Below are 26,216 nucleotides of genomic sequence, written 5' to 3'. Positions count from 1 at the left end.
CCACTTTGCTATAGAAACATTAATCGATATGAACGATATATTTCAGCCAAATTATTCACACATTGCAAATTGTAATGATGCTTCCCTAGTAACAAAAAGTAAGTATCTCTTAACTGCCAAACAGAGAAGTATACAATGCCAGGAGACAGATCAGGGTTGTGATGGACCGTAACTTATAACAACAACAACAACATTAAAAAAAAAAAGACCAGCTCAGGAAATAATTCCATTAACACTCTGCTGAAGAGTCTGTTTGCAGTCATTTAGAGTAAAACTTAAAAGATTTCACTAACTGGCTGTAACTAGGTGAAGCAAATTAATTTTGCTGTGACTTAAGGTGATCAAAAAGTCTTTCTTGGGAACAAGACATTTAAGCCAGCCTAGAGGCTTTTAGGATGGACCAGAGCATTTTGAAACAGTCAATGGTTTCTATCTCATTTGTCACTGTCACACAAAGCACAGAAAAATCAAAACATTCTACTATTTTAAACAGAGCCATCCTGTTTATTTGAAGCTTGGTATTTCTGGTGAAGAGGAATTTTGGACTTGTTTTTAAAAGGAAGCAACCTTTGCTAAGGACAGGTGAATTGCTAGGATAGATAGGACAAAAATTAACATCTGTATTGTTACAGAATGCATGACAAGTAACATACTATTAGTTTCTTTTTCTTCCTTGCCCTCTGACATCAATTGATGAGGATTTAAGTAGAACACTATGATTAGATTTTAGTTATTTTTCATTATTCTTTCTTAAAAACGTGTATTTAATGCACACACACAAAAATATATTTGGTGCACTAAATATACATTGCTCAGGTAACACCTATATTATCTTTATCTGATTGGAAAAAAAAAAAAAAGTAAATACTTAGGTAGACAACAAGTGTAGAAACTATTGCTCTTCTGGCAGTATCTCTTCAATTATCTCAGTTAAATACCAAGCAAAAGCTCAACAGAAATACTATTAGCAAGATGTAGTTCACATGGACAGCCCTATTCTGTAGCATCCGGTACTTACTGCACATTATAGCACTGTGCTAATTTTGTCCTATTAAGCAAGTAACAGTTCTCACAGCAATACACAGCAGGCCTTTAGAATTCTTCTTATAGCTTTATGCAGTTAAAATGTATCTTTACTGTATCAGTAATATAATTACCTTATGACTAATATTTTCCCTTGCAGTTTGGTACCGCCTACAGTTGTCAGATAATCTTTCACGAACATGAAACATCCAACATAATGCGCATAGCTCTCTGAACCAACCTACAACACAAACATGCAACATGGAGAGATTCTATTTAATATAAATTAAATAGAATGCCTTGAGATTTTTAGCTAGAAAAAATGAAGTAACATTATGGTAACAGTGGTTAAAGGAAAAAATTACTCATTCTTGAGTTTTCAACAGTGTTCTGCAGCTAGAGCTCTTTTAGTCCCACTTAGTGTTTACATTCTTTAACATCTGACAAGTCCGTAACACACACAACAACCCAGCACAGCAACTTTCAGATTAAGAGTTTCGGTCGTGGAAAAGGTGGAAAGGGGACGTGTTTATGCACACACAGCAGTATACTATTTCAAGCTAATAAGAGTTTCTTTGTATCTGTGGATTCTCATCTGTGTTCTTTTCTCCAGCTCTATATTTTTGTATTTTATTTCATACAGACCTAAAATTTTACAGGTAATATCATCAAACTGACAGTTTCCAGAAGATGTAGATCCACAGAAAACAGTGCGGAAACTGGAGTAACGAAGCAAATTCTCTGGGAATGGACTCAGTGAAGGAAGAGATCCTTTCATTCGAATCTACAGATAATAAAGAGATAAAAAATCAAAATGGAAATAAAAATCAGTTAAAAGTTTCATATGTATCACTACTAAATGTACAGCCTCACAGTTATTACCAGAATACTGCCAAGATCAGCAAAATTCTCTTAAGCTTGCTTTCCATTTTCTTCAAATCAGTGTTCTGAAAATTCATGAAAAGGAGTATGTTTGATAAGCTAAAAATGCTTTTGTTTACATGGTACTTATGATACTCATGATTACCATGAAATACAAGAGCAACAAAATATAGGAACAAGTAAGATCCCAATTAAGAAACCAGTTTAATCCAACATAGTCCAGGCAGCTGTCAACCAAGGCAGACTATTTTTCTTCCCTGTTTCAGTTGGTATTATCACCTCCCATGCCAGCATTAAGCATGTGACCATGCAATGAGCAAAGAGAAGGCAGTATCTGTCAGTCAGACCAGTCCCTGATCTGGACCACTGCATGACTGCTGGTGCAGGGGGGTTGAAGGAAGGCACCATCACCCCCCCCCCCTTCTGTAGCAAGTCAACCTTCTTTAAGTGGCTGTGTAACAATGACCTAAAAAAAGCCTAAGTTTACACAAAATATATTAATTACTATATTCATAGCTTGGTTCTGTGCAAACAAAATGCATGAGTAGAACGAGATCTTGAAAGTCCTGTGCTCTGTGCACTAAGATGACCACTTTACCTGAAGTGAGCATCACATTCTGGGTTACATGTTCAACCCAAAGTGATCTGGAACACAGTTCTGGTTAACAGCTATAGCTCCCATTCGAAACCAGCTTGTTTCTTTCAAGTGGAGAAAGAAATGAGTTTGTATGTTATTAAGCGGGGACAGAAAGACACATGGAAGAAGACACTTTATGAAGTGGAACCCTATGTCTTTTAAGTTTCGGTTTCTAAAAAGAACAGAACACACAGTGTAAACCTAGAAGATGACATTTAAAAAACCGGACATCAAAGTCCAGATGAAAGTAAATGCTTCTGCAATGCAACTGTGACTTTGTCAGTAACACTTACAACTGGTAATCAAGTTACAAAAAAAATAAGTTAAATGCTTACTTTTTGCATAACTTTTCTTGCCCTCTTCAGTTGTGCAATATACCACTGTGCTGCAGGGCAGGAAAAACGAGCAGCCCGGAAGAGCAAAATAATTCGCTGAAGAACTCCTGACACTTTCTGACGACTTTCTCTCTCAATTTTTAAAAGAATGTCGTTGCAGTCTTCCTGAAAAATGCAAATTCCAAGACAAAAAGAAGTCCCAAAATTACAAAGGACATATAAAATAAGGAATCTAACCTAAATGTTGTTTCTGCTCCTAAGAATAATTCCCTTCTTCTTTAGAGCTTAGATCCTTTATAGAAAAAACAGAGGCACACATACTTTCTTATCATAATGATGCTACTTAAGTAGAGCTTACGAACTTAAGAATGGACATGGAAAAAACAGACAGAAAAGTGAGCTGAAATGAAACCAGAGTAAAGATCATCATTATTTCATAAATACATTCAAACAAGGATCCAAGAAACTTCCATCATGCACACTTACTTCACTGAGGTAAGCTGGCTGAGGACAGTATAATGGTGGTGCTGGAAGATAAAGCCCATCTGGAACTAAACCATACAATTTTCTACTAAGATCCTTGGCAGAATACATCAAAAGCTGAAATGGTTCTGAGAGAATATCAGTATCTGTCATAACAGCTGCTTTCAGTAGCTCCTGTATTGAACTATAAAGAACATGTGCATCTTCCTCTTCAATGGGATCTATATAATATTAAACAGAAACCAATAAAACAATTGACTCAGTACAAGGCCTTTGTTCTGAAATTATGAGACTCCGCTCTCAGAATTTGCATTAGTCTATTGCAATCTACACAATCTGTACTTGCTTTAAGAATTCTCTCATTGCAAAATAGTATTAAGTATCATTAAGGGGAAAGCTATTGCCTTTCTAGATTGAGAACTGAACTTTTCAGCCATGCATTTGCTTGGCATAACATTCTGGCAAATCATTCTCATAAGGCAGGTATAATCTAGTTATACTGTTGATAATGACTATAAAAACTGTTCTATAAGTGAGCATGATGATCAAGGAAAATGTATTTGTTTGAGCTCTTTTACATATTATTGCATTTTTTCCTCAAGTCCTAGAAGTAGCAGGGCCTTTAACATACATGAGTTGGTTCCTGAAATTCACATAGTATTGTACTGATCTACTTCCATTTCTATTCCTCCTGCTTGCCTTGAAATATGTGTGCCAGATCTTTACACTACGTATCACCCTTACAGATTGTTATACGCAGCATATATATGTGTGTATGTCTGTTTGAAATAAAATCCTTGTAAATGAGTACAAAAGAGCAATTTACACAATGTTTGGGATATGGCTTAGATAAAAGATTAATTAACATCCACCTACTGACAGAAACCTGAAATGTGGTTTCTAAACACATAAAAAGAGGCTGAGGCACAGAGACAGTGCCAGTAAACTTTCTGTAAAATGTAAACAAGGACAGGATCTAGCCAACTGGGGGAACTTCAACAGTGAAGTATTTAGTTATGAAATAAAGCGCCTGTATAAGCACATACAAAGGAGCACAGAGGCAAAAGCAGGTGGGGGAACCTGAGTAATACCTAGAAAGTGCATTTAAAGGTAGCTTAAAACCAGACGAAAGATGAAATCGCCACTTGACAGGAGGGAGAATCAAGCTTCAGCAGCCACACTCCTCGGGCTGAGTGAGTTAACATTCAGGCTCTCTCTCGCGAGTCCGAGAGACTTGGATCATGTCCATAAATGGGTCATCTCCACAGGCCCAGAGATATGCAACAGCAAATTATGTACTCAGAGAAATGAACGCCCTTGTCCAGGCTTTTCCCAGGAGAGCCATTAGCCCCAGTGTCCACATCGAAACCCATCAAGATGAGCCAATGGGAGCAGCTCTCCAGTACTTTTTGGCTTGATATGGGTTACTGTCAAGAAGGATAGGACATACTGTAAGATGCAGAGGAAAAGCTTTCTGGGATTGCGCGAGGCTCATTACATCATCTTTCAGAAAGAAACCAAAGGTATGGCATGGAGCCGTGGCAGCCTCACCTTCATCAGGCCCTGTCAGTATGTTTATTTTCCTGGGTGAGGGACTCTGTATTGCGTGTGCCTGTACCAGCAAGTGGAGGAGGACCACAGGCTAGAAAGCCTGTGTGTCTGGGGTGCCAGCAACTGCAGAGACTGAAGTTCAGTCAAATCAAGTGCCAGCAACTGGAGTGGAACAATGGGTTAAGAAATGCCCATGTATCCACAGTGCCAGCAACCAGAGGAAGTGAGGGAGGCTACGTATGTGAACATGTGAGTGCTAGCAGGTATCAAGTCAGGCAAGTGCCCTGGGAGCTAGGGGTCTGTGCACCTCTCGCTTGAAAGGGTGAAACCACTGGAGCTGAAAGTGGCTGGAGGGACGAGTGAAGATGTGGCACACTGCTGGAGAGACAACTGTATCTCTCTAAGGGCAAGACAAGGTGATCTGGATACTGTAGGGACCAAGAGAGTCATGACCACCTGCAAGAAAGACAGTGTACACACCGGTATGTGTGTCTCTAAGGTTAAGGGCACCTGGAAAGGCTGAGAATCCCAGACCAGCCAGCTACTGGATAAACTGTATTTTTAAGGCCAGCTACTGCGAGATGCATAGGCAGTGCGTGCATAGGGGGAAGAGGGTATCTATGAGTGGGTTTCTACCAGAAAAGGGAGTTGGGCTGGGGCTTCGGGGACTCATATATGTAGATGCCAGCAACCTGGGAGACTCAATTACTGGGGCTAAGCCAGCTACTGAAGGTATCTACATTTTACATATATGCATCTATATGCAGACCTTCATCCTGACCAGCAAAAGAGGGAAACGGGATGGGATTGCTGGTGCTGTTTGTGTGAGTGCTGAGTATATGCATAGGTGTTGATCGGTCTGGCCAACTGTACACAGGTGTTGTGTATGGATGTTTGTGTATGTGGCTATATATTCTCAAGCCTTGCTCGCTGTTGGAACTAGGAGCATGGAGCTGTCAGGCTATGAGAAAACACTCCCTCCCCCTTAACAGAAAGGAAACGCAAAAATTAAACACCATCATGTAACAAATGTTAAGTATGATGATACTGTCCATACTGTTAACACATTCGCATTTGCTTCAGGATATTTTTGTTTTGTTTTGCTTGAATGAAGCTTCAGTTTTCTTCCAAACTGAAATTATTATCAAATATCATCAACTAAGATTTTGGCTGATACGCATGAAGACAACAAGACTGATAATACAGTCCATTTTTAGAATGATCAAAGCCAAAGCCAAACCCCTATAAAATTAAAGTATTTGAATACAATATAACAGTAATGCACATGCTGGAGAAGATGAAGTAATTGTTTCTTTTTAAATACATAACAGTGTGTAACACAGAATATGCAGTAAAATAACAGAAAAATAAGCATAATTATTTATAATTTTATGTACCTGTAAACTGCTTGTATTTATTACATCCTGATGTTTCAGAAGTAACTGGCTGTCCTAACAAAGACTGTAACTTTTCAGGAAAAGTCTGCATTGGTGATAAGTTTAATGGCAAGTGACACTCTGTGTTTTTCAGTCTGAAAGAGTAATAAGAAACTGTTCATTAATAACAAAGTAAAACCCACAGATAATCTATTGAAGCTCTGTTAAATGAATATCTAAACCAAAATAATTAATCTAAGCATGTTAGGTCCTACATCTACTAGGAGGCTGGGAATACAAATTTTTGAGGCTAAGGATATGCCTTCTTATAATGAACTTCATGCAAATAACATCAGTAATAAAATACAGTATACTAATTCCAAGCTCAAATTTACCTTGACAATTCATCAGAATTCTGACAATACATCTGGTAGGCCATACCAATTGAAACAGACAGTTTCCAGTTCCCAAGTCTGCGTGTTAACCACACAGCCTCTGGAATGAGTCCACCAATAAAGAACAAATCAAGAGCATATCCAGCTGTCCACACAGATGAAAGGTTCTGGTCCCGGACAGCTCTGGCAACCAAACAGTGTTGCAGTGGAATAATACGAGCAGATAAGCCTGTGACAAAAAAACCAAATTTAAATAAATATGCATGCTATCAGATTAATAATCTAGAACTCACACATTCACACTGCTTTTGGATTAATTTCAGTGTACAACTGCTCTTTATTAGAGGCACACTATGGGGTTTAACTGCAGCAGACAGATGCAGCTCGTGCTATGATACCACAGTAACGTCAGAGTAGACTATTTTTCTGCTTAATGATGTGTGACATGCAAGCATGGGCAAAATGTGGGTTATTTGTACTTTAAAGATTTAATCACTCTCATGGAACGTTTGCAAGTATGCGACATATGCTTAGGATATTGTAGAGGATACACCTGAGATAAATGGGTATTCTTAAGAGTTTTCCTAGGGTACCCATGGTGTGTTGTACTCACTGTGTACTCACTTCTCCAAGAAAGAATACGTTACTTTAAGGGAGTGTATCAAGACAAATTGAAGATATGTTTAGTATCTTCTTGTTTCTTAGGGTTTAGATTTGTTTTCCAAGGTTTTACTTCCTGGTTTTCATGGAGAGGTGCTGATCAACATTACCTCTAAGGACTTAATTGCTTCTCTTGCAGTTTCTGTTTACTGTTGAGGCAACAGCATTCTTTACGGAAATAATCCCAGTAATCCAGTTTGTGTGATGCAACTTTTCCTAGACTGTCTCACCACGTGCATGGGTATTTGACTAATGCAAGTATTAAAATAAAGGTCTTATTTTTGCTAGTTTTATCCAAAAAATTGTCCAATTAAAACATCCAAAAGACTGTAAAAAAGAAGTATGTACCAGTGCATGTTATAGCACAGAAACACTAAAAATAGTCAATGCATCCATCATACAATCAACACAGAACCCTCTGGGTTGTGAGGGACCTTAAAGATCACCTGGTTCCAACCCCCCCGGCACGGGCAGGGACACCTTCCACCAGAATAGGGCTGCTCAAAGCCCCATCCAGCCTGGCCTTGGACACTGCCAGGGATGGGGCATCCACAGCTTCTCTGGGCAGTCTGTGCCAGTGTCTCACCACCCTCCTCCTCATCTCTCATGATGCCTGGAAAGATACTCTGGAATATCACTTTCAAATCAACTCCTAAATAATCTCCTGTCACAAATTATTTTGTTACTCCCCTAACACTAAGTCTCTTAATTTCCTCCTAATCTGTAATCTAAATCTACCCTCATTCAGTTTAATACCATTACCCCTTGTCCTCTCACTATAGGCCCTATTAAAAAGTCAGTCCACATCTTTCTTACAAGCCCCTTTAGGTACTAGAAGGCTGCTAGAAGGTCTTCCTGGAGCCTTCTCTTCTCCAGGCTGAACAACCTCAACTCTCTCAGCCGTCTTCACAGGATGGGTGCTCCAGCCCCCTGATAGTCTTTGTGGCCCTCCTCTGGACCTGCTCTAACAGGTCCATGTCCTTTTCATGCTGGGGGCTCCAGAGCTGAACACAGTACTCCAGGGGGGTCTCACCAGAGGGCAGCACGGGGGCACAATCGCCTCCCTCATCCTGCTGGCCATGCTTCTTTTGATGCAGCCCAGGATGCAGTTGGCTTTCTGGGCTGTAAGCACATGTTGTCAGCCCACATGGAGCTTTTTTGTCTAGCAGCACCCTCAAGTCCTTCTCCTCAGGGCTGCTCTCAATCCATTCCCTGTCCAGCCTGTATTTGTGCTTGGGACTGCCCTGACCCAGATGCGGGACCTTGCTCTTGGCCTACTTCAACTTCATGAAACTCACACAGGCCCACCTCCCAAGCCTGTCAAGCTCCCTCTGGATTGCATCCCTTCCCTCTAGCGTGTCGACCACGCCACACAGCTTGGTGTCATTAAACTTGCCGAGGGTGGACTCAGTCCCACTGTCCGTGTTGCCAACAGAGATGGTGAACAGCACCAGTCCCAGTATGGACCCCTGAGGAATGCCAGTCATCACCCGTCTCCACTTGGCATTGAGCTGTCAACCACGAAACTTTCTTGAGTGCGACCACCCAGCCAATTCCTTACCCACCCATCAAATCCACGTCTCTCCAGTTTAGAGACAAGGATGTTGTGCAGGACAGTGTCAAAAGATTCGCACAAGTCCAAGCAGATGACATTACTCGCTGTTCCCTCATCCATCAACACTGTATCCCCATCACAGAAGACCACCGAACTTCTCAGGCACAACTTTACCTTAGTGAAGACATGTTGGCTGTCACCAATCACCTCCTTATTTTCCATGTCTCTTAACATAGTGTCCAGGAGGATCTGCCCCATGATCTTGTCAGGCACTAAGGCAAGACTGACAGGCCTGTAGTTTCCTAGGTCTTCCTTATTCCCCTTTTAAAATACAGTGGTTATGTTTCCCCTTTTCCAGTCCACGGTAACTTCACCAGACTGTCATGACTTTTCAAATATAATGGATAGCAGCTTAACCACTTCATCTGCCAGTTCCCTCAGAACCCACAGATGCATCTCAACAGGTCCCATGGACGTGTGCACCTTCACATTCCTTAGATGGTCTCGAACCTGATCTTCTCCTATAGCTGGCAGCTCTTCATCCTCCCAGTCCCTGCCTTTGCCTTCTGCAACTTGGGTGGTGTGGCTGGAGCACTTGCGAGTAAAGACCAAGGCACAAAAGTCACAGAGTACCTAAGCTTTCTGCATGTCCCAGGTAACCAGCTCTCCTGTTTCCTTCCAAAGAGGACCCATGTTTTTCGTATTCTTCCTTTTATTCTGTCAGGGCTTTAGCTTTCCTAACCTGATCTCTGGCTGCTTGGACAGTTTCTCTGTATTCTTCCCAGGCTACCTGGCCTTGTTTCCACGCTCTGTAGGGCTTCCTTTTTGTGTCTTGTCCAGGAGTTCCTTCTTCATACACGCAGGCCTCCTGGTGGTTTTGCCCAACTTCATCTTTGTTGGGACACACGACTGTTGAGCTTGGAGGGAGTGATCCTTGGATATTAACCAGCTTTCTTGGGCGCCTCTTTCCTCTAGGGCTCTATCCCATGGTTGCTCTACCAAGCAGATCCCTCAAGAAGAAAAAGTCTGCTCTCCTGAAGTCCAGGGTAATGGTCTTGCTGTACACCCTCCTTGCTGTCCTAAGAATTTTGAACTCCATTTCATGGTCACTACAGCCAAGGTTGCCCTTGAGCTTCACATTCCCCACCAACCCCTCCTTGTTAATGAGAACAAGGTCCAGCACAGCACCTCTCTTCATTGGCTCCTCTATCACTCTGAAAAGGAAGTTATCAGTGCATTCCAAGAACTTCCTGGATTGCCTATGCCCTGTTGTGTCGCCCCTCCAACAAATGTCAGGGTGAATGAAGTCCCCCATGACAGCCAGGGCTTGTGAATGTGAGGTGGCTCCTATTTGCCTACAGAAGGCTTTATCTGCTTGGTCTTCCCAGTCAGGTGGCCTGCAGCAGAATCCCACTATAATGGCACCTGTCCCTGCTGTCCCTTTAATCCTGATGCATCCCACCATGTCTCCATGATGCCAGCTAGATTATAGCTTTGCAGGCATGCACACATCTAACTCTTGCTTCTTTCCCATGCTACCTGTACTTGCATAGAGGCATTTAAGCCAGGCCCCTCAATCAATCTGGCTTACTGGCTGAAGCAGCTGGAATTCCCTTGTACTGCTTTTCAGGTGCTTTCCCACTGCTCTGCCATTCCTTTCTGGGCTATGGGCACCTCTTGCTGGCACTGACACCATACTGGCAGGAGTGGGATACATTGAGGTTCCTCTCCCCTGACCACTTTACTTTAAAAGCCCTTTTCACCAGCTTGGCCAGCCTTTGATCACAGACGCTCTTCCCCTCCTCTATCAGATGAGCCTCATCAGCCGCCAGCAGAGTTTCACAAAGTGAGTCCCATGGTCTAAGTAGCCCAACTCGTGGCTGTGGCAGCAGTCCCACAGCCTTGATTTGTCAGATTCAGCTGGTCCTTTCTAACCCTTTTCCTTTGACTGGGAGGACTGATAAAAAACAATCCGTGCTCCAGAGTCTCTTACTGCTGCTCCCAGGGCTCTTTAATCCTTCTTGATGTCCCTCAGACTGCTTCTGGCTGTATCGCTGGTGCCCACGTGAAACAACAGCAGCAGATAATAGTCAGTGGACTGTACGAGGCTTGGTAGTCTCTTGATAACATCCCTGATATGAGCCCCTGGTAAGGAGCACACCCTTTAGAGGGAGCATCATGATGATAAATAGGTGCCTCCGTACCTCTCAGAAGTCAGTCACCTACTGCTATCACCCATTGCTTTTTCTTAGTTGCACTGGTTGTTGTATGACAGACATATTAGGCTGCCTTACTGAGTTTCAGCATTAATCCTGATGTGCAAGGTTTCTCCTCTTCAGTTGGCAGAGCACCAAAATTGTTCTCCAAGGGCACTTCAGGCTTCAGACATAGCCTCTTCCCTCCTGCAGGTCCCTGCTGTTACAACCTTCCATTATGCATTATTGGTACCCCTATCTTTCTGTGTGCACCAGTGGGAGTTTTTGGCGGTCTGGCCAGGGCCTGTGGGTCCACTGCAGACTGTGCTTGAACCAGCTATTCAACTCCTCCTTAGCCTCCCTGACGCCATATAGCCTTCTCACCGTCTCCTGCAGCTCAGCCACCTGCAACTGAAGGTCCTCTACTAGGCAGATCTTTTGCAGGCAGGTCTGCTGCCTGTCCCTGCCCCAAGAGAAAGGTCCAGGCACTTCCTGCAGCCTAAGGTCTGCACTGCGACCTCACCCTTCAGCAGCCCAGCATAGATAGTGCAGACCCCCACAGCCAGGGATGCAGTCTTGGTGCTCAGACCAGTGCCCACGATTCTGCCATGAGGGTCAGGTAGGATGAGCGTCCTTGACCTGTACAATAGACACAGCAGTGCCCAGCTCCTGGGTTACATGGACTTCAGGTCTCTCCACTCAGCCAGTGGAACACCCCTCCTTCAAGGTAGCACATTTCTGCACAACCTGCTGCACCACACCATTTGCCCACTCTGTCTGCTGGCACTCCTGGTCACCAGCGCTCCCCAGGGCTGCCCTTTGTGGACATGGGGGTGGTGGTCACCGTTACCCCTGGCCCTGCCCAGGCTTCATTAGCTGCTCTTGTGCAAACTGCTGGCTCCTGGTGGATGCCCTGGGGTCTCCCCGGCTCACAAAGCCCTCCCTGCATGCTGTGGTCCCTGCTCCACTGTGGAACGTGCCTGCAGTGGAGCTAATGGCCTCGGCGAGTATTCAAATGCACTGCAGAAAATATCATCAATCACAACGTGTTGATACTGTAGAGAAATATCTGGCATCATCATATCAACTTACTAGTAAAGTACTTGTAATACATCCAAGTAAATCTTCATTCCTGTGGACATTAAATCACGTTGGAGAATCAATTCTGAAACCAAAAATTTCCTAACAAGGGAACTCCTTAAATAGAATCTCTTGCAGAAGATACATAAACCACCCACTGCAATAAATAATACTCAGAAAAATGCTGAAAAGCATTAAAATAACAAGTACTACTTGGGTTCAACAAAAAACCAACTTGACATTCCTGCTTGTTCTGATGGTACAGTCTCTGAAGCATTTTGGCTTCCAAGAGCTCGACTGTCAGCTAAGCAAAAAATGCTTTTCTCTGACTTTTGCGTTTGGTCACACCATATCCAGATCCACCTCAGTTACTTGTTAAGCACTGCTCTTCTCTCACTTTTGGGAGGATCACAAGTCTGTCAGAGCTACATCTTTAGGCAAAAGTAGTGCAAGAACCATGAAATTATAATGTTGCTTAATTCAGGTGAAAAAAATACAGCACCCTTCTACCTGAATATCAGATTTATATCACTAAACTCAAAGTGTGGTAAAAATTAAAAAAAATTCCAGGGGAAAAAAAGACATATTGGAAGGCAGTCCTGAAGGGCAAAGGAGTCCAAGAAAGTCGGCCATTCTTCAAGAAGGAAATACTAAAGGTGCAGGAGCAGGCTCTCCCCACATGCCAAAAGACAAGCTGGCAGGGAAGACCAGCCTGGCTGTACAGAGAGCTTTGGCTCGAAGGCTGGAAAAAAAGGAGAGTTTCTGGCCTTTGGAAGAAGGGGCAGGCAACTATCAAGGACTAGAAGGATGTCGTGAGGTTATGCAGGGAGAAAATTAAAAGGGCCTAAGCCCAACTAGAACTTAATCTGGCTACTGTCGTAGAAGACAACTAAAAAACCCCATGTTTCTATAAATACACTAACAACAAAGGGAGGGTGAAGGAGAATCTCCATCCTTTATTGGATGTAGGGAGAAACATCGCAACCAAGGATGAGGGGAAAAGGCTGAGGTACTTAATGCCTTCTTTCCCTCGGTCTTTAACAGTAAGGCCGGTTGTACTCAGAGTACCCAGCCATCTGAGCTGGATGACAGGGAGCAGAATTAAGCCCCCATAATCCAAGGGGAAATGGTCAGCCACCTGCTACACCACTTAGACACACACAGCTCTCTGGGGCTGGGTGGCATCCAGTCAATGGTACTGAAGCAGCTGGTGGAAGCGCTCACCAAGCCACTTCCCATCATTTATCAGCAGTCCTTGCTAACCGGGGAGGTGCCAGTGCAGGTGAGCAAACGTGACACCCACCTACAAGACCAGTTGGAAGGAGGATCTGGGGAACTACAGACATGTCAGCCTGACCTCAGTGCCAACAAAATATCTGGAAAAATGGAGTTACTGTATCTTTATAGTTAATGATGCTGAAACCATAGATCAGTAAGTTAAAGCATAACAGACAGCACTCATACGTAAAAAACAGTAAAAGTCAAGTACAGTCAATTAAACTGCTTTTAGAGACAATACCTTGTTTAATGTGAAGTGGATGCAGAATGTCAACATTATGTGGGGGAAAGATATACAACACCCGATTTGTGAAATAAGCGGCCATGAATCGTGCCATGGATCGAATCACAGCCACAGCAGTTTCAGTATGAACATCTGTGACCATCCATAGTTCATGCTGACAATACTTGGTATCTAAAAAAAACCCAACAGGTATCAGATTAAAACATATGAGGAAGATTATTTAAATACGTATGCTATAATTGTTTAATCACAGCGTATGAAACATTTTTCAAAACAAGCAAACTATGGTATTACTTAATCTCTTGACAGACTTTCAGAACCTACAGAGCTTAATCTTTTACACTAAGTACAAAGTATATTAAAACACTTTTATATTAGGTTTTTAATGACTGCAGACAGACCTCTAGTATCAAAATTTAGATCAGCATCAAGCCAGGAAAAATATTTAAATTTGGAAATTTAGATTTCACACTGACTTAGTAGGAAAAAAAAAAGTTACAAGCACCTGCAAAAATTACCACTGTCAATTTAGGACTGGTGAAGAATCTAAAATTCACTATTTTATAAGAAAATGTTAAACCAATTTAAAACAAAATCACACGATTTCCCCCTTGTTCTTCTTCTCCACAGACTTTCATTAATCAAATTTCAATCAAGAACATTTAACAGCCCATGCTTTCACTATTAATTATACAATGAAAGCTGTCTAAATACTTACTCCAATAAGTAAAGTTGAAAGAACATCTGAGGATCAGAAAAAGCCACTGAAAACAGATTTCAGTCCAGTGTAAAGAGAAAAGCATCCTGTCAAGTGTGTGTGTGATGGCACAGGAATTAAGATACTAGGTTATTAAAACAGTTTAAGTGTACCTTATCACACTTCTATGCAATATAAACATACCAGAAAATTTTTCCATCTGACTCACTGAGAGCTGTGATCGCCGCAGAATCTCTCCTACCAGATGATCACAGAGTCCCTGAGCCTCACACAAGTTATATTGATACAGATGGCAAAATAATATTGCAAGGTAGTATCTACTCTGAAGAAAACATATTCTTTTTCCTCCTGCATTAAAAGAGAAAAGAAGTCCAGCTGGAAAAGAAACAGTAAGCACAAACCAGACATGCAGGTCTGAAAGTACTACTTCCTCCATCTCAAGAAACTTATCTATGTACACACATACTCTGAGAAGGAGCAGAAATCAGGAGCAGCTATTTTAGGACATATAATCCTCCTACAGCCCCTAATTTACTAGTGAATTAATACTCGTCACAGAAGTTTTCCTTCTAGACATATGTCAATAGCGTATAACTGTTAAGACACGAAGACAGGACAGCTGAAGGGAGCCTAGCCTTCCAAGAAGAGATGTCTAAATCACAATGACGTTCCAACCAAGCTTCCAATATCCTGTATTCTTTATACATGAGATATTCCTCATCATCTACTTAGACTTGCGCGAATCTTTTGACACTGTCCTGCACAACATCCTTGTCTCTAAACTGGAGAGACGTGGATTTGATGGGTGGGTAAGGAATTGGCTGGGTGGTCGCACTCAAGAAAGTTTCGTGGTTGACAGCTCAATGCCAAGTGGAGACAGGTGATGACTGGCATTCCTCAGGGGTCCATACTGGGACTGGTGCTGTTCACCATCTCTGTTGGCAACACGGACAGTGGGACTGAGTCCACCCTCGGCAAGTTTAATGACACCAAGCTGTGTGGCGTGGTCGACACGCTAGAGGGAAGGGATGCAATCCAGAGGGAGCTTGACAGGCTTGGGAGGTGGGCCTGTGTGAGTTTCATGAAGTTGAAGTAGGCCAAGAGCAAGGTCCCGCATCTGGGTCAGGGCAGTCCCAAGCACAAATACAGGCTGGACAGGGAATGGATTGAGAGCAGCCCTGAGGAGAAGGACTTGAGGGTGCTGCTAGACAAAAAAGCTCCATGTGGGCTGACAACATGTGCTTACAGCCCAGAAAGCCAACTGCATCCTGGGCTGCATCAAAAGAAGCATGGCCAGCAGGATGAGGGAGGCGATTGTGCCCCCGTGCTGCCCTCTGGTGAGACCCCCCTGGAGTACTGTGTTCAGCTCTGGAGCCCCCAGCATGAAAAGGACATGGACCTGTTAGAGCAGGTCCAGAGGAGGGCCACAAAGACTATCAGGGGGCTGGAGCACCCATCCTGTGAAGACGGCTGAGAGAGTTGAGGTTGTTCAGCCTGGAGAAGAGAAGGCTCCAGGAAGACCTTCTAGCAGCCTTCTAGTACCTAAAGGGGCTTGTAAGAAAGATGTGGACTGACTTTTTAATAGGGCCTATAGTGAGAGGACAAGGGGTAATGGTATTAAACTGAATGAGGGTAGATTTAGATTACAGATTAGGAGGAAAGTCTTTACTGTGAGGGTGGTGAGGCACTGGAACAGGTTGCCCAGAGCAGCTGTGGATGCCCCATCCCTGGCAGTGTCCAAGGCCAGGCTGGATGGGGCTTTGAGCAGCCCTAGTCTGGTGGAAGGTGTCCCTGCCTGTGCCGGGGGGGTTGGAACCAGGTGATCTTTAAGGTCTCTTCCAAATCAAACCATTATATGAGTCTACGGTAGTAACCAGCAAAATATTTTCTCATGATGCCTGGAGAGATACTCTGGAATATCTCTTTCAAATCAACTCCTAAATAAACTCCTGCCACAAATTATTTTGTTACTCCCCTAACACTAAGTCTCTTAATTTTATAGCTAGTAAAAGAATAGGGGTTTGGTCATCTATTTTTCACTGTCTCTTTCTTGCTAGGTAATACACCTAGAGCTTTTCTGTACCAAGTACTTCATAATCGCAACGAAACACGTATTGAAATAGAAATGCACAGAATTTTCTCAGGGAGCAACATACTAAGTTTTGACCTAGCTTTATTCAAGTCCCAGCTCACTTTCAAATATGCATCCTTTATGCATCTTACCTCCTTTTTCTGAAGAGCGAACAGAGCAACAAGTAACTACATCAAGCAATTACCCAACTTACCCCCTCCACCCCCAAAAAGAGGTTTCTATCCCTTACCTTTTGCCTTTATTTCACAGAGAGATCTTTTCCAAATGTCCACAGACTCTCTGTATGAGCCTAAAAGGAACTTCTCCTCACCTGTAAAAGTCACATATGTTAACAAATTAAAAGTTCTACATAGTTTTGTATATGCAAACACACACAGAATTACTTTAGTATTACAGATATATGAAAAGCAGAGTAATACACCCATCTCCAGCAAATTTCTGTTCTCAGAGCCAACTCTAAAGATCTGAGCATCTGAGAGAAGATGACTTTGAATACCCCTGCCTTTTTTAATTGCTAGATTATTAAATGAAAAAATTGGTTCAGCTTACCATATTGTTTTAGATGACACAAAGTTATAAATGTTAATTATAATTGGAAAATTCAGTATTCAAACCCCACAATGATTTATTAATTTATTAACGGGGAAAAGCATTTTCTTTTAACTGTTTTCATATTTCCTAAGATGTGGAAGACGTTTTTTCATTGTAAAAAGTAGTTATCAGATTATTTAGCAAGTTATATATTCTCTTCCAGTGTAAAAGCACTTTCAAACAACAGGTCTGCGGACCACTACACATTTAACATCCTTAAATGTCACCTCTCCATCACTATTCCCATTGTGATTTTTAATCCATTTTTCACTTCTTAAATGCTTTGACAGGAAGATGAAAGAGCACAGGTCCTGGGCAATGAAGGAGGAAAAATTATAAAATAAAAATAGCGATACCACAGAAGAAAAGACATGGTCAAATCTGCCACTCAATCCTGCTTATCAGCAGCTAGCCAGTTCAGGTATTGGCTTGGCCCATAAGCATATATGTTACTCTGGTTTATCCATAAACTGTGCCATATCTGATTTGTAAATTGCATGTAAATAAAAAACATAAAGAATGGATGGAACGCAAGGGTGGGAAGCTGCATGTATTTTTAGGATGAAGAAGACACAAAGGAGCTATGTATTGTATGGAGTGATGTAGGAAGAGAAGCTGGAAGTATCATTTAAGGAAGAGAGATCAAAAATATGGAGAGGAAACAGATTTGTGGCGGGAGACATAAAGGGGAACCTGGGCTTATTAGTATGGAAGGTGAAACAACAACAGACTGTTGGACAGTAATGTGTAGGAAATTACACTACAACCATATACTGTTTGCAAAATAAGTATGCTATAAATCTATTAGGTTACACTAGATTGGATGCTTAGTTGCAGCTGACTACATTCATGTATATGACATGCTCATGCCCACAGTGATCACATGGAGTGAACTCTTACAACAGTAAGAGACACACTGTGATGCCTATCTACTTCAGAGGAAATACACAGTACAAATGAGTACTAATTCAGATCCTGCACTCAGATTCTCTAGGACGTGATTCAAAGCAAACTGATATCAATAGTCTTTTTTTTATTTAGCTCAACAAACTCTGAAGATTATAATACAATCTACAGATATATTGGGACATGAAGTATTTATGAAAGTTCTGATCAAAAATTGTGTGAAAAGTCCCATTGTTAACTTTTTAAAAATCTGGTGGTCAGTTACAGATTGTCATTAAATTGGACCTAATTTTCCTAGTATTCGGTTAATCATGCAACAACCTAACATTTGTAGTTCTTTCCAAAGTACCAACCAGATACAGAATTAATCTTCAGATGTTGTTCTAAGGTCACTCCTGATGACTGGAGGGTTGCTTGTATATGACTTAAAAGTGATGAGACAACAGAGTCTTCTTCTTCATTCCTGTTCACTTTTCTGTTCAGCTGCACCTGATACCAAACCACCTTCTTATACAACAATCGCCATAGTACAATCAGCCTGTAGGTCAAGAAGCGTATTAAGAAAATCATCAAAATTAACTAAGTTACTTACATTGATGGCTTATTTTCTTAAATTTTACATTATGTATATGAAACCTAAAGTATATTTTATGTCACCAACTACTTTCTTGCCTTCAATGAAGGGAAAAAACCAAAACACTTTTTGCCTTTGTTTTTGGTATTTGACCAATATACATCGATTCTTCTGAATCTGCATAAACACAGCTACCTACTTCAAGTACCCAAATGCACCCAAAATGAATCCTTTGCTGTGTAAACAATGGGGAAATGAAACAGCCTAGATAAACCTCAAAACAGGCATCAGTGTCTCCACAAACAAGACTGATTAAAAATACAATGAAAGTGCAACACAGAAAAGCAAAGACAGGGAAACAGAAGACTGCAGAACATGTTTTTAGGGCTGCAAGTCCCCTGCTGCCCAGCACAGAATTATTAGATGTACCACCTCAGATACATACTAAGCTTGCCGATACAAGCCAATATACACTGCCAGTGGTTTGAAAAAGCTTGCACAGAACTGCAACATATCTGCATCTTCTCTAGCACAAATGCTTCAATTAATATACAGAGTCAGTCATATTCACAGTACTCAGTACCTGGAGCACAATTAATCAAAATCATGGATTATCATCTCAGAAACAACGGAAATTTACCTATCAAATTTGCAGTGAACACAGAATCGTATTGAAGAAATGTTTTACTGCAGTAAGATTAAACTTGTGAGTTATAATACTGTTTTGCTTCTGAATCTCTGGAAAGGAACGGCTTACTCATATGATTAACACACTTAGATTCGAGTTCTGCAGTAGAGAAATACCCCAGTGATAATAATATACTTTTGCCACAGTTAAGATAGCACACTTCAGTTTAAGCTTCTTTCAAGTTTACAGGTATATCTTCAAAGAAGAAATAGCTCTGATAGTTTAGTACATTTCCACAGACCGAGGTTTTTCTTATTGCTCCAGGACACTATATCCATAAACTAGTGCGAACTTGTCTGACTACATTGACATTGTACATATTTTGCATATGAGCAGCCTCTTGGCTCCACAGAGTTTGGAACTTCTGCACAGGAAGGAGCATAACAGGCAAGATGCAGTAAAAGCTTCTTAAGCTGCAATACCTGGATTAGTGCTGCACGACAAAACTGAACTCTGTTCAACAATAGGTCTGCTCCCTAATCTGCATGTTTTAATAGGTTATCATGTTTCTCCATGGAGCATGACATGGAAAAGAGGCAAAAAGATGCAATTACTGTGTAACTGAACAAAATTGTTGTTCCAACATACAAAATCACACAATCATTTAGGTTGGAAAGTACCTTTGAGATCATCAAGTCCAATCATTAACCTCACACTGCCAAATCCACCCCTGAACCATGTCCCTAAGCACCACATCTACACATCTTTTCAATACCTCCAGGAACAATGACTTAACCACTTCCCTGAGCAGCCTGTTCCAGTGCTTGACAACACCTTCCATGAAGAAATTTTTCCTAATATCCAACCTAAACCTCCCTGGGCGCAACCTCAGGCTGTTTCCTCTTGTTCTGTCACTAGTTGAATGGGAGAAGACTGACACCCATCTGGCTACAATTGACTTTCAGGTAGCTGTAGAAGACAATTAAAGTCTCCCCTGAACCTCCTTTTCTCCAGACTAGACAACCCCGGTTCCCCCAGCCGCTCATTAGACTTGTGCTCCAGAGCTGTCACCAGCGTCGCTGCCAGTCTCTGGACACACTCCAGCCCCCAACGTCTTTCCTGCAGTGAGGGGCCCAACACTGAACACAGGATTTGAGGTGGGCCCTCACCAGTGCCCAGTACTGGGGGACAATCACTTCCCTTGTCCCGCTGGCCACACACTTTTGGATACCAGCCAGGATGCTGCTAGCCTCCTTGGCCACACAGGGGGCTCATGCCCAGCCGGCTGCCGACCAGCCCCCCCAGGCCCTTTCCCCCCAGGCAGTTCCCAGCCCCCTGCCCCCAGCCCGCAGCGCTGCAGGGGCTGGTGTGACCCACGGGCAGGACCCGGCACTGAGCCTGATTGAACCTCACACAACTGGCCTGGGCCCACCGACCCAGCCTGCCCAGACCCCCTGCAGAGCCTCCTGCCCTCCCGCAGATCAATGCTCCCCTGCAACTTGGTGTCGCCCACAAACTTACTGATGGGGCACTTGATCCCCTCATCCACATCATTCATAAAGATATTAAACAGAACTGGCCGCAAAAATGAGCCCTGGGGAGCACCACTTGTAACAGGCCACCAAGTGCACTTAACTCCATTCACTATCGCTCTTTGGGCTCTGCCGTCCAGCCAGTCTTTTATGCGAAGCATAAACCTGTCCAAGCCATAAGCAGCCAGTTTCTCCAGGAAAATGCTGCAGGAAACGTTAAGAATGGTTTTACTAAATTCTAGGTAGACAACATCCACAGCCTTTCCCTCATCCACCAAGCACTTAACCGTGTCATAGAAGATGAGTTTGTCAAGCAGGATCTGACTTTCGTAAGCCCATGCTGACTGGGTCCGATTGCCTAGTTGTCCTGTATATGTATTTTTTTTTTCCCATGCAAAGATCATTCATACCTTTTTTCTGTTTTTGCATCATGGTTTACTGCTTGAGGAGGCTCTCTAAGCAGGGATTTCAGTGAGCTGAATTGCTGAGTAGTACTCTCATCAAGAACCAGGAAAATAGGCATAGTGAGGGAATCAAGTTTAACAAGACCATCACCATTAGGAGATGCAAAAAAATTCTCATACTGTAGTATGCACAGGCTGCTTAGAGTGTGAGAAACCATCTTCAAGAGACAGAAGCATGCCAAAAGGTTTTCTGAGAACAATTGATCTTGTTGCTGTATAAGCATCAGTTTTAAAGTTTGTAATGTCAGCTTTGCCACATGCCCAGTCAGACTGGCTCTTGAATGCCAGTTCAAGACAGTTAAGCACTGCTGAAAATATTTCAGGACACAATGCATCCAGTGAGTATTCTTCACACACTTGTTTAAAGATAGACCCTGGTTTAGCAAGGAACATTTCACAAACTGAATAATGTTGAAAAAATGGATAATGCAATTCACTGTGTAATTCAGCAATGTATCTTTCTCTTCTGTATTTTTTGAAATCCCTATCTGCCATGCAGCAAAGAGGTTTTTCTGTATGGAATATAGTTCCAGGGATAATACATCTTTCTCTTCAGTACTGTCTTTTGCATGGACAGTATCAAACATTGACGCAAATTCCAAGTGGCCTTGACCAGCTTTACCAACAAGTGAATGGATTCTTTGGCTACAGAAGCTGGCAGGGCTACTGCAAAACTGCTTTTCATCATCTGATTCTTCTTCATAATCCTAAATCAGAAAAAAACAATTAACAGTTTAATTCAAGTCTGTTGAAAGAAAGCATAGTCTGCAAGGAATCATCATTTAGTCAGTCTCACAAATGAAATCTTTATGTTTAACTTGCTTAATTTCTAGTAAGTTTAATACACAGCAGTTTCATCTAGATCTTGAACAAAATGTGGCTGTTTGGAATTTTTATGCAGACAGAAATTTAATTACCTAAGAACAACAAAAAAAATTACACTGTAAACACAGCGGTATTCTTTATACTACAAAGTAAAACCCTATCCTCTATGAAGCCCAGAGTGTGAGGAAGAGTTTTTGCCAGATACCTGCAAGATATAAAAGCTATTCAATAAAACCTCAAAAACCTCGAAGAACAAATCAAAAACCAAAAGCATGAAATAAAGCTGGGAAATGCTGCACAGTAACTTTGACCACAGAGCCATTCTTCCAAATGAGGTGTACAAATCTTGGACATGATGGAAGAATACTCTAAAATTGAGGATAAATATTTTATTTACTAAGGATATTACTGTACTTATTGATATACTTTAAAGCCCTAGTATATTTAGTACTGTAATGTTATGTTTTATTATACAGTGAAGCTAAAGTATTAAACTACAATAAACTGATGTATATGCAGACTAGTATGTATTTTTCGAAGTTATTGCAGTGCTGAAAAATAAAAATAAAATAAAAAATCAAGCATCGGTTGATAAAAACAACAGCATTCCTCATATCTATGAAGAAAACCAGAATTTAACCCATATTGAATTACTTTAAATATATATGTAGTAAGAGCAAATATACCTATATTATCTTAAAAAAATTCTTTACATTTAGAATAACTTAAAATTAAATAATATGCATAATTGGAAGTGGAAAAAAGCTATTAAGTACCAGTAAATCCATGTTTTTCTCACTCATTTCTGTTGTGTTCTCTTCCAGGAATTTCGGAATGGTGGAAAAGATGGAACTTTGGTTTTGTGCATCTTTTAGAAGACTAGCTTTTAAAGACAACAGTGATCGTAAACACAGAGGTCTCCTTTTAGGCTAAAAGAAATAACAATCACATTACCTGTCTTTAGCAAGACTGAACCAGACACTTTCTACACAAAATAAGGAAACTGGTCTCTTCTGTAAAAAGCTTCAGTTAAAATTCTCAGACAGAAAGGGAGAACAAGTCAGCACGCATGTGTTGCACTGAAACAAACTATCATTTGATCATGCTTCAAAAATGCAGAATTTTCTCAGCACTAAATTTCATTTTGCTTCACTCTGTAAGAATCTGCTTTCTTGATCCCTGAAATGATCCTACAAGTTTGCCAGTATGCAAGGCTTTCTTGCACTCTTACTAGTAACGGATCTCTTTAAATTCTCAAATCCTTGGCGACTCTTCCTGTTTATGCATGACTACCGTAACACACTTCTCCAAAAATCCAAAACCAAACTGAATCGGAAGAGAAGTTGTATTTCATCAGCAAACAGAAAACTTCTGAACTTAGTATCTATTATATCTTATTTGGTTGGATATAGTTACAGGACCTCTTCTTTCAATGGTTTCCCTTCTCCCAGACTTTGCTAAGTTTAGAAGTGACAGAAAAATAAGCAAAAACGCTTTAAGCAAGCTTTAATTGCCAACCTCAATTAAGGACCTAGAGATGCATGGAGACATGCAGACAGCACCACTGCGATTGTTGCTGACTGCTCTAAAACACCACAGCAGCCCAAGATGAAGAGCTTTTACAGAATCTTTTCTGCATCATTCTGAAAAGATTAGCTAGTCAGAGTAGCATAATACCTGTCAGTGCTCTGAACCAACTCTATTGAAACAGAAATCCCAATTTCTTTTACAGTTCCAGAAAGAATATATCATGACAATTAAGACTTTACTAAATTTTACTGAAATGTCACCCAGTTATCAAAGGTACAGAATTTCAGAGAAAACTGTATTCATTGTTTTCCAGATCCACTGTATTCTCAAAACAACCTTATAATTCAAAGGAATTATACAAATACCACAATGAACTACACTGAGTTCAAAACATTTCAAAAATTACATGTTTTTATACACGAAGTCTTTCACTTAAGGCCTACAAAATAATTCATAACCCTACCTTGAAGTTCAGCAAATTCTGACGGATATTTTCAAGGCGCTGGGTTGAGTCAAGCAAAAGGGATCTTATAAATCCTGATGATGAAAAGTTGTTAGGTAATCTAAGCACTGTTATCATGTATCCATCAGAGACGACAAGGTACGGTAATCTTGAATGTGAAGCAACAGAGAATCTCTGTCTCGTAAGGTCACTTTCAGAAGCTGAAGAACCAAGAGACTGACTAGAGTCCTGACAAACAGAGTGCTGCTGTCTAAAATAAAGATACATCCAAAGATAAGAAACAACCATCATATGTAACAATCATGAAGAGAATAGAGAGGAAATAATTTATGAACATTTAATACCACTCACACTACTGTACCAATAGGTCCATTCAGAATTCTACAGAAGTGCCTGTATTTTTGCAGGATGAGCAGTCTGGGCAACACTATTTACACTCATAAGATGCCAGCATTTTGCTTCAATTGCAACTTTTTTAATTCAAAGAAAAAAACAGCTTTCAGTATTATTTCATTAATAAATATTAAATGTACCTTTTCACAATTTAACTCTAAGTGTACCACACATGCTTATCTAGCTCTTACTGTGTATGACAAGTGTTTGAAGATGAAATTCTAGAGTAGCTTCTAATAAAGTCATGTATGAAAACAAAAAAATCCCTCAAGATCTGAATCTTATTAGTTCAGACATTCAACAGAAATATTTTTATATCAACACACAAGTCTTCTCTTCAAAAAAAGAGTTCTTAAAGTCTTTTCTCATAAAGAAATCACTCCTTATGGAGCTCCAGAAAGCAGTGTTGTGCATTTATTCTAATGTTAGCCCCACAATACTTTTAAATAATGTGTAAAATTCATGTGGGTTTTTTTGATTTCTTACTAGCCCAAAAGTTAGTAATTATCTGAAAAAGAAGTAGCTGCATACATTTATTAAATAATCACAATTAAGGTATTTTAATATATTTTAGTGTTTGATTTTTCAACCAGACTTTGTAAGGAGGTATTATAATGCTTTGAATGTTTTAATGAGGTGTTATATTAACACACTATCCAACTGTAGTCACTCGAAATTAACATGTATACTTAAAAAAATACTAAAGTTTAGATTCTGTATTATTTTCTCTAGTTATTCAGACTGTGTTACTCCTTGTAACTTTCAATTAATGCTAAAAAAATGTTGATCAGAGATCCTTCTATTCCTGCATGCGCTCAGCAGGGTAATTTCAAATCTAGATCTGAAGTACCCCCCAAACAAATACTTTAAAAAGCTAACTAGCTTCTGTCTGTGCAACTATGTTATTTACAAGATCTGATATGGAAATGTGACATAAGAGTTCTATAGGTAAAATTCAACAGGGAGCAGAGTAATATCGCTTAATACTACCAGGTTAAAATAACCTGCACTCTCAGCACTTCTGTAAGTTTAATTTCTTCTTAAATCATGAAAACATGCTATTTTTAATTGCTACTAAATTAAATTTTTTAAAAAAATCACTTAATGTATTCTTATATTGTCACACTGCCAACTTTTATCACGAGAAACCAATTAAAAGAAACACAATTACGAATGACAACCAGACACATGAAAAACAACAGAGTGCATTTGAAAGATTAATTTTATGTAAAATTGTAAAAAAAATATTAGAAAATAAGATATGATCATATTACAAAGAACGTATAAACATTTTCAAACCCCTTTACCTGTATGTTATTAGTGGATGAAATGGAATAAACTCTGCTGGTCCAAATTCTACAGAGCAGCCAGAAGTAATCAAGGTCAGCAATTCACCCGTACATGTCAACAAAATCAAAGATCCACGTTTTAACATACAAGCCAAGAAAAGGCTATCCGGAGTCCAACTCATATCGCCAACCCAGTAAGATCTAAATTGGGCAGGAAAAATATTTTTCTGTCAAATTCCTCTATGAACAGGTCAGAATAGCTAAAAACAAACAAAGATCAACCTTCCACCTGTCCCCCAACAAAAAACCAAAAAATCCACAACAGCAGCAGAAACATCAATTACTGACCTGATAAACTTGGATGGGACCATGCTATTCTTGCTACTACAACCTTTAAGGCTACCCGAAACAGTTACAAAATTCAACGTGTTTAAAAACAAAATCTGAGTTGCCTAGAAAGAAAAAGTAAATGCAAAGAAAATATAAGTTTGTATCAGAATGTCATTATTGTAAAAAC

General features: G+C 40.7%; 1 protein-coding gene across 6 annotated transcripts in view; it reads right to left on the bottom strand.

Moving 5' to 3' along the window:
- CPLANE1 (ciliogenesis and planar polarity effector 1) overlaps positions 1 to 26,216 on the bottom strand; it is a 66,918-nt gene that overhangs the window by 34,199 nt on the left and 6,503 nt on the right. For all 6 annotated transcript variants that reach the window (XM_037373378.1, XM_037373377.1, XM_037373382.1 and 3 more), the window contains 15 exons: positions 26,048 to 26,151; positions 25,718 to 25,900; positions 24,018 to 24,267; positions 22,801 to 22,953; positions 21,146 to 21,906; positions 18,355 to 18,539; positions 16,734 to 16,814; positions 14,596 to 14,760; positions 13,692 to 13,865; positions 6,683 to 6,911; positions 6,309 to 6,442; positions 3,364 to 3,581; positions 2,878 to 3,042; positions 1,669 to 1,807; positions 1,158 to 1,264 (listed from right to left, as the gene is read on the bottom strand). In XM_037373378.1, the coding sequence (XP_037229275.1) occupies positions 1,158 to 1,264; positions 1,669 to 1,807; positions 2,878 to 3,042; positions 3,364 to 3,581; positions 6,309 to 6,442; positions 6,683 to 6,911; positions 13,692 to 13,865; positions 14,596 to 14,760; positions 16,734 to 16,814; positions 18,355 to 18,539; positions 21,146 to 21,906; positions 22,801 to 22,953; positions 24,018 to 24,267; positions 25,718 to 25,900; positions 26,048 to 26,151 (3,048 nt within the window). The remainder of the gene's footprint in view (positions 1 to 1,157; positions 1,265 to 1,668; positions 1,808 to 2,877; positions 3,043 to 3,363; positions 3,582 to 6,308; positions 6,443 to 6,682; positions 6,912 to 13,691; positions 13,866 to 14,595; positions 14,761 to 16,733; positions 16,815 to 18,354; positions 18,540 to 21,145; positions 21,907 to 22,800; positions 22,954 to 24,017; positions 24,268 to 25,717; positions 25,901 to 26,047; positions 26,152 to 26,216) is intronic.

Source organism: Falco rusticolus, chromosome Z (assembly GCF_015220075.1).
Source record: "Falco rusticolus isolate bFalRus1 chromosome Z, bFalRus1.pri, whole genome shotgun sequence".
Taxonomy (NCBI): domain Eukaryota; kingdom Metazoa; phylum Chordata; class Aves; order Falconiformes; family Falconidae; genus Falco; species Falco rusticolus.
The sequence above is the reverse complement of the archived record's forward strand: the minus strand, read 5'-3'. Positions and strand labels throughout refer to the sequence as shown.